Consider the following 16,710-nt stretch of genomic DNA (forward strand, 5'->3'; position numbering starts at 1 on the left):
TTCTCTGAACTCTAAGAACTGTGACCTGGTAGGACGTGTGAAGTCCATCAACGCAACAAGAAACAGGAAAACAAGCTAGGAGGGGAATCTGAATCAAGCGGGTCTTGAAACATCTTTCTCTCACGGAAGAGACTGAGTCTCGGAGCTTCAAACACCGCTGAGCTCCCCAAGGCCTGGCCTGGGCAGCGAACAAACCCCAGTCCGTGGCACGACTCTCTCCTTCGCAGCTACCATCAGACATTCTGATTTTCTTTTAGTATATAAATTGGCAATAACGGTACTTTCCTGCCAAGAAATGTATAAAGATTGAATGAGTTAAGGGGCGCTTGGGTCATGCAGTTAGTTCAACGTCCCATTCTTGGTTTCAGCTCAGGTCTTGATCTCAGGATCGTGGGATCGAGCCCCACGTCAGGTTCCACGCTCAGTGTGGCGTCTTCTCTTTCTCTCCATCTACCCCTTCTTCTCATGTTCTCTCTCTCTAAAATAAATACAATCTTAACCATGAGAGACTATGGACTCTGAAAAACTTAATCTGAGGGTTTTGAAGGGGCGGGGGGTGAGAGATTGGGGGAACCAGGTGGTGGGTATTATAGAGGGCACAGATTGCATGGAGCACTGGGTGTGGTGTGCAAAAATAATGAATACTGTTATGCTGAAAATAAATTTAAAAAAATCTAAAAATTGAATGAGTGAAGGGTGTTTGAAGCACAGATCCAAACCCTAGCCCTCGGCAGGTGTCCCCCACAACACTGTCACAATGAATAAAAGAGATAAATGAGTAGGGTTAAGCCCAGGATGCCCCAAACAGCTCCGATGCTGCAGTCGAGGTCATTAAGGGAAGGAGCATCACATTCACCTCGACCCCCCATGTCAGAAGGCATGTGTTCAGTTTAATTCCCTGGGGCTTAACATGGTCCTTTGTAAGTCAAGAGTCAATGGGCTGGTTTTTCCAGCACTGGTGGTTCTGAAAGGAGTGTGTGCTGTAGGAAGGGTGTGCGCTTTCCCTGCATCCACAGGGGCACAGGACAAAAGGATGCTTCCCAGAAAAAGTGGATAAGGGACCCAGGAGGCAAAGACATCCATCATTAGCCAGAGTGACCATTGGGCGAAAGGCACACACGTCACCCCAGACACCAAAGTTACCTACTATTCTCCACCATTAAATGTTTTCCAGTAAACTGTGCTCTCATGGGAGGGGGGTAATGGGCAATTAAAGGGGGTCAGGATACCCACAAAGGTGGACAACCTCATCATGTAGGAGGAAAGCGAGGCGCCAGGAGGCAAAGGACCCAAATCCTTGTCCCCGCACGGAGACTTCCTTCAAAGCTTTTACGTGAGCCCGCACAGATACACACAATGTGATCAACAAAAATGCGTCTTTCCTTAACGCTTTCTGGCGAACGGAGTGGGGAATCCAGATCCTTACAAGTCCTACGGGTCATCAACAGGGGCTGCACTCTTAAAAAAAAAAAAAAAGTGCTTTTCAAAGGAAACATCTAACAAGCCAGAAAAGTTTCTGGGTCAACAGTATCCTAGAAAAGTTTAGTACTTGCCGATTATTTTGTAAACTTGTGAGGAGTGGACTGATTTTACGGATCCTTAAACCTGGCAATATTTGGATACTCCGTAGGAGGCTCTTCAGATTAGCGAGGATTATCTGACCGCCCTCCAGGGAAGAAAGCGGAAGAGTTCACAGAAATATCTTGGTTCTGTGCCGTTTTACCTAAGTAACAGTAGTAGCTGTAATGTGCCGAGGGCCCGTGTTAGTGTCTCTTGTTCATCCCAGCACAGCTTTGCAAAGTGGTTGTAACTAGAGCCGTCCAGCAAAGGGCAGAACGCGGCCGCCCACGGGCTACCAGTGACTCCCCGAGGCCACAGTTCTTCGGATGTGAGTTAGAATTTTATCACAAGCGTACTTGATGACAGAGTCCATGCTTTCCTGCTGCCGCAGCCGTTCTCCTGCTCCCATTCCATCAAATTTGTGGAAGACAATTTTCGTCCAGATAAGGACGGCTGTTTACTTGGGGCATACGACATGGTTCAGCAAGTTCAAGGAAACTGACCCTCTTTCAACCTCAGAAATTAGAAAAATAAATCTGTTTTGATTTAACGTCCCCTGTACCTCGTTTAATTGACACAGAGATAGTTACAGGGGATGTTATCTCCAGACTGACTCAACGGATTCATCACTAGTGTCAGCCAAAGGCCCCCGGCAGGTTGCTACCAGATAGCAAATAGGCCAAGCGAAGGCGTTGGTGTTGTGATGGCTTCAGCCCGTTCTAGACTACGTTCACATCTTAATATGCTATGAAATTATTTCCCTCATGCGAAATCATATTTGAAAGAACAAAACTTGATTGTCCTAGTTCGTAGACAAGGGCATGACAAAGAAGTGGCAATACATGACAAACTTAAAAATTAGAAGTATTTTGACCTGGGAGAATTCAGAACCAAGTCAAACATTTTGATCTTAAATGTATGTATGTCACTGAACCCTCAGATTCTAGGCTAGCTGCTCACCCACAGATCGTCTTCAAATTAAGAAGTCAAGTGGCTTAGATCGTAGAGCAAAATAATGCCATGTGAGAAATCACAGAATTGGTATCAGAGCCTCTCAAATGGGTTACTAACTGTCCCAGGGTTAGAACCCCCAACCACTTAGAGTCTGTAAAAATCACATATTTCAGGGACACTTGGGGGGCTCAGCTGGTTAAGCGTCTGTCTTCGGCTGGGGTCACGATCCTGGAGTCCCAGGATCGAGCCCCATTTTGTGCTCCCTGCTCAGTGGAGAGACTGCTTTTCCCTCTCCTTCTGCCCCTGCTTGTGTTCCCTCATGCGCTGTCTCTCTCTGTCAAGTAAATAGACAAAATCCTTTAAAAAATAACATATTTCAAACCCTATCACTTAGAATCAATTTAATATAAATATGTTTATTCCACTTAATGTAGAAATGCTGATTTTTTTTTTTTTTTAAAGAAGAGTGCACATGAATTCTGGCACACGCATTAAAAAATAGCAACCCTTTGGGGAAGCATTTACTTGTGGTAAGTAAAACTGTCGTTCAAAACTATTAGGTTGGAATGCTCCAAAAACTGTATCCATAGTTGAAGACCAACACTGATGCTGTGAAAATAGGCTTCTCCCTCGTTCTAATTTGTTGGATTTTTTCCCTATGACACAAAATGTTTGGGGAAAGTCAAGTTCTTCTGGAATAAGTTAAAAAAAAAAAAACCAAAAAACCAAAACAAAACCCAACAGATCTCATTTACATTGTCAATGACCATACACGGCATCTCAATGAGCTCTCCACTCTAATAGAGTGTAAGACTGATCATTTTTAAGTGAAAGATATCTAAAATCCATTATGAAGTTGAATAAAGTTGTGCTGCCCCTAAATTCAAAGGATTGTGCTGTAAAGAAATCACAGTGTGGTTTTGTTTAGGCCACCATGGTCTTGCGATGATTATAGTTTGCAGAAGATCCATGTAACTTTTTACCAAATTATGTACAAATGTTTTTTTATTATTAGCAGAGTCATCAGAAAAAGTAAATGCAACTTGAACTTGTTTTTTTTTTTTTTAACTTTTCGGCAGCTTTCAGTGAAAGTATGAGGTTGAAATTATTGGTAAAAACTGAGTTGTGGAACTACAGTTATGGACAAATTTTGATAATCCTTGTCGTCTCTTTCTCCATATCCCTTAAGACACAGAACATGGGAAACACAGGCTTGTAGTGTTGTCTTCAGTCCAGAAGCTGCGATACACAAGTCTGGGCTTCGCTTTTATTTGCGAATTTTTGAGTCGACCTTAGGTGCTGAAGTTCTGGCTCCAATATGTGGCGAGGTTATTGCCCCTTTTCTCTTCCTCTTTTCCCCAAACTTCATTGACCTCTTGCTCTCCATGTACAAGTCTCTTCCTAGAAAGACCTTGAATCTCCCTGTCACCAAATCTGCTTTCAAACAAACACTAAAATCGAAGCATACACATTAATTCTAAATAGGTACTATCCCCACCTCGTTACAAACATTCCACACCCAGGGTGTTTGTGTTTTATTTTAGCGTTTATAAGACTCTGTGTTTGTACGTTCACATTGGAGGGTCATCTTAGAATCCTCTCTTTGATATCACAAAAAATGTCCCTTTGATCCATCTGGACAAATTAGAGGAATGAATATTCAACAGCTATCCATAACCAATATTTGCTTTTTACAACATTAAAGAATTATCATACTGACAAGAGGAAATTTTTTCAGGATCCTACAAAGTTCACTCTTGTATTAGCCATCCAACAGACCTCCCTTATCTGTAACTATGTTTCTGTCCCCACTCTGCATTCACTGCTCCCTTCCTTATACAACAGATCAGAAACCATGAGTTTGTACTTCTTGAGTTTGAAAAGCTGACAGTGACAGCTGAGACATGCGTGTGAGAGACAGGCATGCAGGTGGTGTGGTGGGCGCAGAATGATAAACAATGAAGTCAGCACGTTTATACAAGCGCAGGGACCGTGGACACTGGCCAGGGCTTCCAGAAACAGTACAGACCCGTCTTAGGGCCATCCTAAACAAGAGATTAAGAAATGGAACCCAAGCCAACCGGGGAAAGAAGTTTTGACTCCGTCAGGACTACACAGAACGTCACCTTGAGAGTTCTTGCGAGGCTCTGTCAGGACCAAAGGCGTTCTTAATAAGCTACAGTCCTCAGTCTTATGGGGCGGGTTCCTGCAAACTTTGGATAAATGCTCCTGCTGGATTAATATCTTTAATTCCACACACATTCACGGAGGCTGTGCTGAGAGCCCGAGATACAGATGAACAATGTCTAACACCATGCCCTCAGCGTTGGCTGCCACTCAGGATGGGTCTCAGTCTCCCATGGGCCGTAAAACAGCACCGACTGCTCAGCCCACCCCCAGAGGCCGGGAGTCAGTGTGGCTGGGACCAGACGCGCGCGGCTTCCTGCCGTTCCCCAGCTGACTTACTACTCGGACCTGGAGGTCCTAGGATCTCACACTGCCTTACAAAAGACACCAGACACAGTTAACTGCAGTAGTAGGCATAGGAAGGCCATAGCGTCCCCAGGACTCCAGACTCTGAGGTGGCGGGGTTCAGGGGGAGAGGATGAGGGACAAGGAAGGCTTCGCCAGCACAGCGATGCAAACATATTCTGGAATTCTCAGTAGCCAGAGCTAGCTGATGCTTCTTGCACAAGTACTACGTGCAGGGGCTCTCGACGGCCCTGCTAATGACCACCAGAGGTAGATGTAATCACACACGTTGCCTGGAGAAATGGAGGCACAGGAAGACCAGCAACTTGCTGGACCGTCAAAACACCTATAAACGGCAGTTAGGATTCGAACCTGGATGCTCTGCCTCCAATTCAACATAAGTTCTGGGGGAAAGAAAGTAATGGATTTAGGTGATTTTTTAATTTTAAAAATCCAAATGATAGGTGCCAAGCAGAATTGCTCCTCAAGTAGCTATCGTACGGAAGATAAGAAAGAGTCAGAGTTTTTCATTTCTTTGTCCATTACCATCTTTTCCTGTTTTTTTTCGGGGTTTTCAAAACACTGTGAATCTTTTACTTTCCTTCAAGTTGATGTAAGTAGAGACCTAAAGACAGCAACACTACAGAAAAGCAATTTCTTATCTGAGTTGAATCCAGCCTGAGACCCGGGGAGACTCTGAGAGCTCCGGCAATCTGCCTACGGCATATCTTCAGGATGTCAAGGACACCAGGGACTCCCTGTCCACCCCTTCACTGTGTGTTTTAAGTAGATAAAGTAGATAAAGTTCCAGACCTGAGCCATAAGCTGCAGGCCCAGGCAGGATCTAATTAATCAGTCATTCCAGGACAAATGCTCTAACAGCTCATGCTTACTGACACAAGCATTTTCTACCAGAGCAGGCCAAGTTCATGGTTCTTCAAAGCGCCCCTGACATTATAAACTGTAGGAAACAAGCTCTATGTTAGCAAAATACCTTCACATCTGTGGTGCAAACGAGCCTTATGAGACTTTTAGTGAAAATTTCAATGATAAATTTTAGCAAATAAAGCAAGAATAAAAAGGGTTAGAAACTATAGTTTTATTCAATAAAAGTCATTATAAGATATTTCACTATTAATTTAAACATGCAAAGAAACACCCTCATCTCAGATCCTATTGCTCAGACGTATGAGTAAGATACTAATTTTTGTGACTTTCAGTATTATTGTTTTAACTCAAGATGTTTTCTTGTGAGTGTTCCTCTCTCCTCCCCTCATGATGTTTGCCTGAAACTTCCAGTGGAACGCATGCCCAGACCCCCCCCCTCCAAGTCACCCCATGCCTTCCTTGAGTCTTCTCTGGGACATGTACGTCCTACGAAGCCTCCAGAGCACCAAGCACACAGTAGACCTTCATAAAATCATTCAAGAATATAGACACTGAATGGGAAAACGTGAAAGCTTCCAAAGAGCTCTGACCACTGCTTTCCCAGGAGCCTATCTTACCATCATCGAGTCCTGAGCTAAATCAACATTCACATCTGTTGGAGAGGCCCAGCGGACCACCACATGGGCACTGGCCCTAGGGGTGAGAGACCATGATGCTCATCTTCTCTCTACTGCCACATAGCTTGTACCAACACACTTCCTTCCAGTGACAGCGAGGCTAATAATACCTTACTTGCCAAGATGCAAGAAGCTGGTCCAGACGATTTTACAAAGTTTCTTCTAGCTCTTTCTTAATCCTGTACAAACAAAACAGTTTGTGATAAACCTAGAACCTCATCTGAAGGTGCTGTCGGAGAGATAAGGAACAAGACTGGCAGTAATCCTCTGATTTTAGTGAGTTACATATATTGCGAGTTTAGTCCTCACTGAGAGTTACTATCAGTGGTCTTGTGTGCTCAGGAAGAACTGCCAGGGGTCTGTCTCTTACCTTTTGACTTCCTGTCGTGGTAGGACCTGCCCCGATAATGGGGGGTGTCCAAATAGAGATTCTCAAGGTCTTCCTGCCATGACTCTGGATTGAAGTGTTTGAGTAGGTCTTCCACAGTATCAAACTCTGCGACTGTCTTGTCCAGGGCGTCCGCCGTGAGGGTGGGGTCCGTTACTGATGGAGAGTGATAGGATACCCCCTAAGGGTGACATACAGCTCAGTGTACTCAGAGAAGGTCCATCGCTACGAAATACAATAGTCATACAAGTGTACGGAAGGAACATAAACAGGCTTCTGATTGTGAGACATTCTACGCATAGATATCATGCTCAAGCTACTATAGTTCTGCCATGTTCTTAAATAAGAGCAATTAACTGGAAAAGATAGTCATTCACATTTTTGCAAATCAAAACCAGGCAGATCACAAAACCTCCAGTACATCTGAAATATAATCATTAAAGAAGATATCGACTCAGTGGCAATATCTAAATTACATCATCCCATGTCTTGGTTCGAGCTCCCAAAGCATCCATATCTGCATTCACAAATAAGCATTAGAATCTAAATTGTGAACTGCTTCCATAATCCACTCTCTCCCGCCATGTTCAGTCTCCGTGTTTCCTCTTCACGGGTCACCTCACATCACAGGGGTCATGTGAGCAGGGCTCGAATCTCCTCTGGAGAGAATCCAATAAAATCTGGCACATTCACCAGCTTATTTACTGGGCATCAACAAGGATAATTAGTCATGAAACCTGCTCTCGACCAAGACTGGGAGATCCTCACGGGAAGCATACATATATGTATTTTTAAAAGGGCTGATGCTTGCTCACGATCCCAGCTGTCCTTAAAATACTCTCAGAAATATTCTTTAAATGGGGCATGCAACACACTGAAAGTTTGGGAGGGATTCCGTGCACTACGTCCCCACGTAAGTTCCCAAGCCCTTACTTCACTACCCCTTGGATAATCTAGAGACCAATGAGCCATGATTCAAACATCTCTGTACAAATTCATGACCCATAACAAGGAAATAGAAAGCAGAGCCACAAAGGGTTTCAAAAGGTCTTTCAAGAAACTGCCAAGCGAATAGGATCCCTCACGGGCAAAGATCTCCTCCTGCTCCGGGAAAGGGAATTAACGAGCACTTGCGTTCCTGGGACGTCAGGCAGCGTCCTAACAAGAACCCCTACGTGCCACAGCGTTTCAGATGGCCAAGCCCACACTTCTCACTCTCACTTTCAACTCAGGGTTTCTCTCTGGTTAACCAGTTGAGGTCCAAAGGTCTGGAAGCCAGAGAATGGATGCCCGCCTGCTTTCAGGTGGTCCTTCTATGGCAAAAGCAAAGCATTAACCCACCCGCGTGTGCCTTAAAAGCAGTTTTCAAATATGCCTGGAGGGAAAGGGAATGGGGAAGGGCTTTTATTATTATTATTATTAAAAATCATTATTATTATTATTATAAATTGTTATTTGTTGTAATTATTTAAAAACTGTTTTTGTGAGAAAGAACTAACTGGTCCTGCCTGTTTTCACAGCCCTGTAGACCTGATCTCATTCAGCTTTCGTTATCTATAAAAATCCATTCTAAAGCTAACTGAATGACTTTAAAATAACAATTTGTAAAAGAAAAAAAAATGCTCAGAAAACTAGAAGCCACTTTCTACAAAAACAAAATATGCTTTACGTAGAGGTTTGGGGCTGTTGAGAACAAATAAAAGACTTTTCGTATCACCATTAGAAACATCACTGACCTCTTGATCAGGCCATGTTGTTCTAGTCCAGCGGACGCACCAGGTGAATTAGTCACAGAATCCATTGCTAAGGAAACCCTGCCCTCTGAAGGAATTTCTTTAAAAATCCCCCAGAGAGCAAAGGATGGAATATTACTTGAAAAAAAATTCCACTCTTAACTCAGCCACATGGACGCTGTCAGACCCATGGGCAAGCTTTCTCCATGCTCTTGACCTTCTAGTGAACACCTACATTTATCATCTTGTATATCCTTGCTATCTACGTGCTACCTATAGGAGGACTGGTAAAAACAAGGTCTGATCTTTCTGAACAAAGAGAAATAGAATACTGAGAAATGACTAAACGTGGAAGAAAAAATGGAGAGCATGAACCATTTTATAGTTTTGGGGTGAGTTATGTTTTACTTCGAGGTCCAACAGAACACACGCCTGGTTTGCACTTAAGTTATCTTACTGTAAACACTGCGATTTTTCACATCTGCAAAGATCCTTAAAACCACAAAGGTTAACAGCTTCCCCTGGAATATTCAAAACACTATTTCAAAATTCCCCACTGGAACTTGGGCTCATGGACAAGTTTTCTATGTTTGATATATCTGGACAGTCGTCTAGTTGGAACATTCTACTTTGAAACTGATAAATACTGAAGTCATTGTCTAGCCTGTGATCCTACGATGGGTACTGGCATTTCCTGAGAACTTTTTTGAAGAGAGGGGGAAGGGCATGTAACAAAGCCCGCTGTAACCATAAAAGAAATGGAAGGACACATCATTATTGTGAGTAAAGCCCTAGGACCTTCATGCAGCTGATGCCGTTCTGGGGTTGAGCTCAGCTTCTCCATCAGCTTTTTTTTCTCTGGCAACAGAAAAGCAAATTACTTACTGAGATGGAGCTTGTGACTGACTCCCAGTTGGTCTCTGAGGCTGCTGCGGGTTGGAAATCTTCCTAGAAGGCAAGAAACATCCATGTGAGTCAGTCAAACCTCTGTGCAATTCATTATGTGCAGTTTCTATATCTCAGCCATCAGAATCTTCTTCCCACTAAGTGACAACAGAAATAAGGTTACTTGCTGAACGGTTCACCATTTGTCTTCAGAATCTCTCCTCAAGAACACTTCTCATTCAAGACATGCACATTTATGGACATAATGGGTACATTTACTCCTAAATCCTGGTGAAATGGAAAATGTGCAGACGGGAGTTCACATTTAAGTCGGCCTTCTGCCCACTGGGTGACCTGGGGCACTGTACCTAGCCTCTGCAATCCATCTGTAAAAGGCTGGTACGGAATGCTTAAGTTAGAGAGTAGTTTTGAGAATGAACTAAATGCACTAATTATGTAATTATAACCAGCACTTAATTAGGTCCTTAATAAAGAGTAATAATGTCCATTATCCATATTGATATTGATTTGGCTTGAACTAGTTCTGCATCATGTTCAGTCCTGCTTCCTGAGCTGGTCTCTAATATCAGCGATCTTTTCAAAGACAAATTCAGCAGCAAAGAGTTATTCTTGACTCTGTCAGGACACACCAGGAAGAGTGGCAGTGGGAAGACGATGGCCATGGAATGGCAAAGTACTGCCCACTCAAAGAAAGAAGGAAAAAGGGCAGACCCAAGAAAGTTATCTCAGGAAGCCTTGAAGGATTTGTGGTAGCAATGGATCTCAGAAAAAGAACTTCTCTTAAAAGGTGAATTTGTCTCCAATTTGTGTGTGTTTCTTATTAATTACTCCAGCACCAGTAGCTTTAAAAACATAATGGGAGGGGCTGCCTGGGTGGCACAGTGGGTTAAGCCTCTGCCTTCAGCTCAGGTCATGATTTCAGGGTCCTGGGATCGAGTCCCGCATCGGGCTCTCTGCTGGGTGCGGAGACTGCTTCCTCCTCCCTCTCTCTCTCTCTCTCCCCCTCTCTGCCTACTTGTGATCTCTCTCTGTCAAATAAATAAAATCTTTAAAAAAAAACATAATGGGAAGAAAAAGCTGATTTCTACCATTTTCACATGTCACAGATGGTTTCTTGACCCTGCTAAAACCACTCAACTTGGTTGATGCCTTCCAGCCAAGCCAGGGAGTAGGATGTATTTTAAGACGATGCTGAGAAAAATTCAGATTTTCAAATCTGGCAGCTTATTTACCCAAGTATACTTACCGAATGAAGCTAAGTATCAGGTCTAAATTTCATTAACATTTTGAGGAGCTGCAAGTGCATTTGTTAATTGCTCATGATGAGACTGGTCTAGATATAAATGCCTGTGTTAAAAAAATTTTCGTTGTTTACTGAGATAGAACTAAGTCAAATGTGGGGTTCAAAGAATGATCTGTTAAAAACTGGCAAGACATCATTATTCTCATCTCTACCTCAGGAAAGATAAGAAAGAAAGAGAAAATTGGTCTCTGCACACTGAATGGTGAATTCCTCCAGCTAAAGGATGGCTGAACACAAATGAAGACTGGCACTGACAGAAGTCTTCCTAAGCAGGAGAACAGGTGACACTGGGCCATAAAGCCACCAGCTTTCCATGTTGTGAAGGAACTGTTGGGGGGAGGGCCTATGCCGGTAGGAATCCTCACATCCTAGAATTTTCGTTTCACTCATTCAGTTTCATACTGGCTCGTCACCAACTGCGTGATGATGCATTCTAAGCTGAGACTAGAATCACAAGGAACAGAGAAACTCTACCTCCCCCTCGAGGAGTTCAGAATGTCAACATATCCATAGCCAGGTAAAGAGCTCCTGCAGTGAACTCAGGTGTGTGCTATCATTCGGGTTTGCTGGAGACATCAACAAAGGCAGTAGGAAATTTACCCAGGAGGAAATGGGCATGGGAAAATTTCATGAAGACTGTGACCCTGGAGCTGAGTCTTGTAGACTCAGGTAAGGAGAGGAGTGAGTAGATGGCTGCTTGCGAGAGAGGTGGGGTAGAAGACTCCAAGAGAGACAGACGTCTAGACAAACATGAGGAACATGTAAGGAAAGGAAGCTATTGAGGAAAATCAGTGAGTCATGCTGGGTACAGCACGTCTGAGGTGCCTGTGCTCTATCCAGCTACTGAAGCTCAGGATGCTGTCTGCTCTAGGAGAGGACCCCTTGAGGGAGACCAGCACCTGGGATGCAGGTCTGAGAACCTCCAGCACAGTGATGGCAAGGACGCAAGTGATGGATTGTGTTGGTCAGGTGTGACATCAGGAGAGGGACGATCTCAAAATCGTGGACCTGGAAAGAACTGTAGTATTATCTCATGCAAACTCTTCATTTTAATGATTAGAAAACCAATTCTCAAGGCCACCTGAGCACACTTCTCAGTATGCACTGTGTGCTGGTCTTTCACATCCTCATAGCTGGCTTGGATGAAACAGGGTCCAGAGGGAAGGTAAAAGAAAAGTAGGAAAGACGTACAGCAGAGAATCGGTGGAAGGTTCTATGAGGATATCACCTGAAGTACTCTTAGTGATTTAGATTTTACATCTACGCTTACTAAATTCCGTGACTAAGATTTACTTCGTTTTCTTGCACAGATATAGGGTTAAAGTGTTTTGTTAAGCATTTTTAAGTATAGAGGGCCTTCGTGCACATGCACCCAGACAAATGTTACACAAAGAACTTTTCGTTTCTTCACTGTCTGCTTAGAAGCTTTAATAGGCACCAATGACAGAGGATTTCATTAAGTTCCAGATAAAAAGTAAATTTATCTTCTCTTGGCAACATGACTATTAGACTTTTCAAATAAACCAACCTTCTTTGAGGTTATTTCAAAATTTGCCATTATTTATAAATGACACATTTAAAATGAGCTTTAAAAAAGGGAAAAATACCCCTTCTAAGACGGAACTGCAGAATTTAGACCCGAAAGGACAAACTTGGCACAGGAAGGAACATAGCCATTTGCTTTCTAAATCTATCCTTCACATGCATTTCTCATCTCCTCTACCACAATCTCGTCAGAGATACTGGCGGGGCTCCCAGACTCCAGCTTCTACATGCTGCTGCCGTCTCCAGAGTCCACACTCCCCACGGCAGCCGCCATGCTCTTGTCTTTTCTGGCTTTACAAAAGACGACCGACAGACCACACTGTGTAAATTGAAGGTGTACAACATGATAATCTGATACACGTGTAACTTGCTAAGTGGTTACCAAATGAGGCTGGTTAACACATCGATCACTTCACGTAATTACAACTGTGTGCACGTGTGTGTGGTGAGAATCTTTGAGAACGACCCTTTCTCAGCAACTCTCAAGTGAAGTGTATAAACGAGATCGTTCATTATAGTCACTGTGCTGAGCAGCAGATGTCCAGAACTTCTTGATCTCATCACTGCAAGTTTGAACCCTTTGACCAACCACTTCCCAGTTTCCTACCTTCTTGCCCCGGGCAGGTGCCCTACTCGTGTGTTCCTGTGGGTTTGACCTTTTCCCCCCTTCTTTTTAAGAGCACACATAGAGGTGAGATACAGGTTTTGTCTTTTCCTGTCTGACTTGTTATCCTTAGTTTAATGTCTCATGTCCCCAAGGTCCTCAAGGTCCATCCCTGTTGTCACAAATGCAGGATTTGCTTCTTTCTCAGGTGGAATTATATCTCTCACGTGTTCTTCAACTGTTCATCTGTCAATGAACACTCAGGTTGCTTCCGTGTCTTGGCTGTGGTGAAGGACACTGCAGTGAACGTGGGTGTGTAGAAGTCTCCCCGCTACGTGACTGAGTTCCTTTTGGTTACACAACCAGAAGTGGGATTGCTGGATTGCATGATAGTTTTTTTTTTTTTTTTTTTTTTTAATTTCTTGAGGCCCCTCCGTGCTGTTTCCTTCAGGGCCTGTACTCATCTATCTGCATTCCCATCAACAGTGCACTGATGCTCCCTCTTCCCCACTCCCGTGTCGACACTTGTTACCGCTTGTCTTTTCGACACTGGTCACTGTAATAGGTATAAGGTGATAGTTCATTGGGCTTATGATTCGGGTTTCCCTGTTGATTAGTAATGTTGAGTATCTTTTCTGCACCTGCACCCATTGAGCATTTATATGTCTTCTTTTAAAAAATAATCTACTCAGGTCCTCTGCCAATTTTTAAATCAGATTATTTGGATATTTTGCTATTGCATTGTATGAGTTCCTTATATATTTTAGATGTTAAACTCTTTTCAGTTGTGTGGTTTGCAAATGTTTTCTTCCATGCCCTCGGGTGCCTTTCCATTATGCTGGCTTTTTGCTGTGTCAAAGATTTTATACTTTGATGTAGTCCCACTGCTTATTTATTACCTTTGCTTTTGATGCCTTATCCAAAAAAGTCACTGCCAAAACCAATGTATAGGAGCTTTCTGCCTCTGTTGTCTTGTAGGAGTTTTACAGTTTCAAGTCTTACATTGAAGTCGACTCTGTATCGAGTCAGTGTTTATGAGCGGTATTAAGATACAGGTCCAATTTCATTCTTTCACAGGTGAATATCTAATTTTTCCAACACAACTTATTGAACGGAGCATCTTTCCCCATCAAGTATTCTTGGCTCCTTTGTCAAATCTTCATTAACTGTATATGCATGGGTGTATTTTGGGGCTACTTTTTTCTACTGGTATCTTCTTAAAGTATAAATCAAATTACTTTGGTCTTCTGCTTAAATCCTTCTGATAGCTGTCCATCACAGTTAGGATCTGGTCTTATGTGATCTGACCCCATCTTGTTTCCTCCCCAGCGTCTCTCTCTGAGTTGATGTTCTATCTTTCTCAAAAACTGCACTCCCACTAACACTGGCCTTCTTACAGCAAATAACACTCCAGGCTTCTCCTATTCCATCTAAGTCTGCTACTGCTCCCTCTGCCCGTGATGCACTTTCCCCAAACGTGACTGGCCCCTCATCATTTAGTTCTACGCTCAAACACCACATCAGTGGGGAACCCCTCCTCGAACACTTTATTTAAAATACTTGCACTCTTTGCCACCCTGGCCACTTAATTTGCTTAATTTTCTTTAAACATTTATGATGATCTGAATAGATTTTTTTTGTTCTCCTGTTCATGATCTCCTTCCCCATTTAGAATGCTTGCTCTAGAATACAGGGTGCTTGTATGGTTCTTACGTGTTTTACCTCAAATTCTCACTGGAGTTTTGAGTACACACTCCGATCTCACTGGTTCAGTGAGCACTATCGGGGATGACGTTCATCCACATCCCCCTAGAGCCAGAGCTCGTTCTGATCAGTCGGGACCGGTGTCAGACTGCTCGCTGCACGGTTTTAGAATCATCCTGGGTAGACAACTTGCTTTTTCAAAGTCAGACTCTGTTACTGTGGGTGCTTTTCACAGAGCAGTGCCCTTAGCATGACTTAAATGCTAAAATAGAACGGTGAATAATCATTTAACATAAATTGAAACAGTCCAGCTTACAAAAACACATTTCTGTGTTTTATTACAACAAACTCCAGCAAGTGCTTTAAGAGCTATGTCCCATTCTTCTGAGGAGAGAGAAGTATGTGTGAGCTCCAAGAAGCGGGTACCAATCCGGTGCTTTGTTTCCTTACCTCCTGCGCCTACACAGCAGCCTGTTTCATCCTGAAGGAAAGAGGCTGCTATTCTGACTACTCAGTTCCCTTACTTCCTGCAGGGGCTGCACTTTGGAGCTGTGGGTGAATTACTAGGACCGTATCTCAGGGTCCAAGCCATCCTTTGAGAGGAGAGCACACTCTGGGGCTGAGAGCCAGAGAGACTGCCCAGCATCTCTGAACTAATTACGACTAGAGTCAGGACTGGGCTCCAAGAAGCTAGTGTTCCCTCTTGGTCATGTGGTTTTCAGCCCACCGAACCAGGGCACATGACACCCTTTAATTACAGGCATCTTTGTCGGCACTGCCTTAATCTACGAAGAATTCATTTACATCATTAAAAATACTTTATTCTTAGTTTATGTCGTCATGTTATAACACTTCATAATCATATTTTGGTGGTGAAACTCATTATTTGGCATTTTGAAATAAAACCCATTCCCTTACAGTCTATCTGAAGTAATTTTGAAAACACAAATGTGATTCTGAGATCTGTGCTTTTTAAATAGCTTAGTTCTGGAAGTCTGATCTGTGGGAGAGAAAAGTTATTCACTAGGAGGTTGGTGAGCTGGAAAAAGAGCATCTTAAGAGCATCTGAAAACACACATGGTACCCGTGTAACTGAAGTGCGGGAGGAAGAGTACCGTCAGCACTCACACTAGCTACATCACTCATGCTAGCTACGTCACTCATGCTAGCCAAGTCAGGGAGCACCAACACGGACGCCCCTCACACACGCTAAGTGTTGCATGATTCCCAAACAAATACTAAGACAGAATTAGAAGCATAAAGATAAGTGCACAATTATACTTGTAACAGACATAATAAACAGTTAACGTCCTTAAAATAAAACCTTACACACGAAAAGGTTATAAGAGTATCTTTCAATTACCTAATTCTACTAGAAAAACGCACAGGTGTCTGAGTGAAGCAAGACTGACACTACGTTCACCACATTGCTACACGGAATGACACACGCTTTCGCTCTCTTCCATTTGTCTATTCACGGGGCCTTGACTTTTTATAATACATACCGAGTGTTCATAAGAAATTGATAAATTTCTTTTTTTAATTCTATTTAGTTAGCCAACATATAGTACATCATCAGTTTTCGATGTAGTGTTTAATGATTCAGTAGTTGCATGTAATGCCCAGGGCTCAACACATCACGTGCTCTCCTTCATGGCCGTCACCTGTACCCCATCCCTCCAACCCCCCTTCCTCCTGCAGCCCTCAGTTTGTTTCCTGGAGTCCAGCGTCTCTCACGGTTTGTCTCCGTCTCTGAATTCTTCCCAGTCTTCCCTCTTCCCCTAGGATCCCCTGCGCTATTCCTTTTTAGGAGTGAAACCACATGATTTCTAAAAGAAAAATGGAAAAGAGAAATGGACTGGAGTGTATGGAGCACCTACCCCTAAAGCCTTACATTATATCCTTAGACTGACTTGTTGTCAACCATGTAGTCCCTGGAAATTCCATGGAAAATAAAAGCATTTTTTTAGAAATAA

At 43.2% G+C, this 16,710-nt stretch overlaps 1 protein-coding gene across 2 annotated transcripts in view; it reads right to left on the reverse strand.

Annotated features, from left to right (window-relative positions):
- PDGFD (platelet derived growth factor D) overlaps positions 1-16,710 on the reverse strand; it is a 218,623-nt gene that overhangs the window by 18,708 nt on the left and 183,205 nt on the right. For both annotated transcript variants that reach the window (XM_082684002.1, XM_082684003.1), the window contains exons 4-5: positions 9,558-9,620; positions 6,922-7,120 (exon numbers count right to left, since the gene is read on the reverse strand). In XM_082684002.1, the coding sequence (XP_082540128.1) occupies positions 6,922-7,120; positions 9,558-9,620 (262 nt within the window). The remainder of the gene's footprint in view (positions 1-6,921; positions 7,121-9,557; positions 9,621-16,710) is intronic.

This window comes from Mustela nivalis, assembly GCF_964662115.1.
Source record: "Mustela nivalis genome assembly, chromosome: 9".
Taxonomy (NCBI): domain Eukaryota; kingdom Metazoa; phylum Chordata; class Mammalia; order Carnivora; family Mustelidae; genus Mustela; species Mustela nivalis.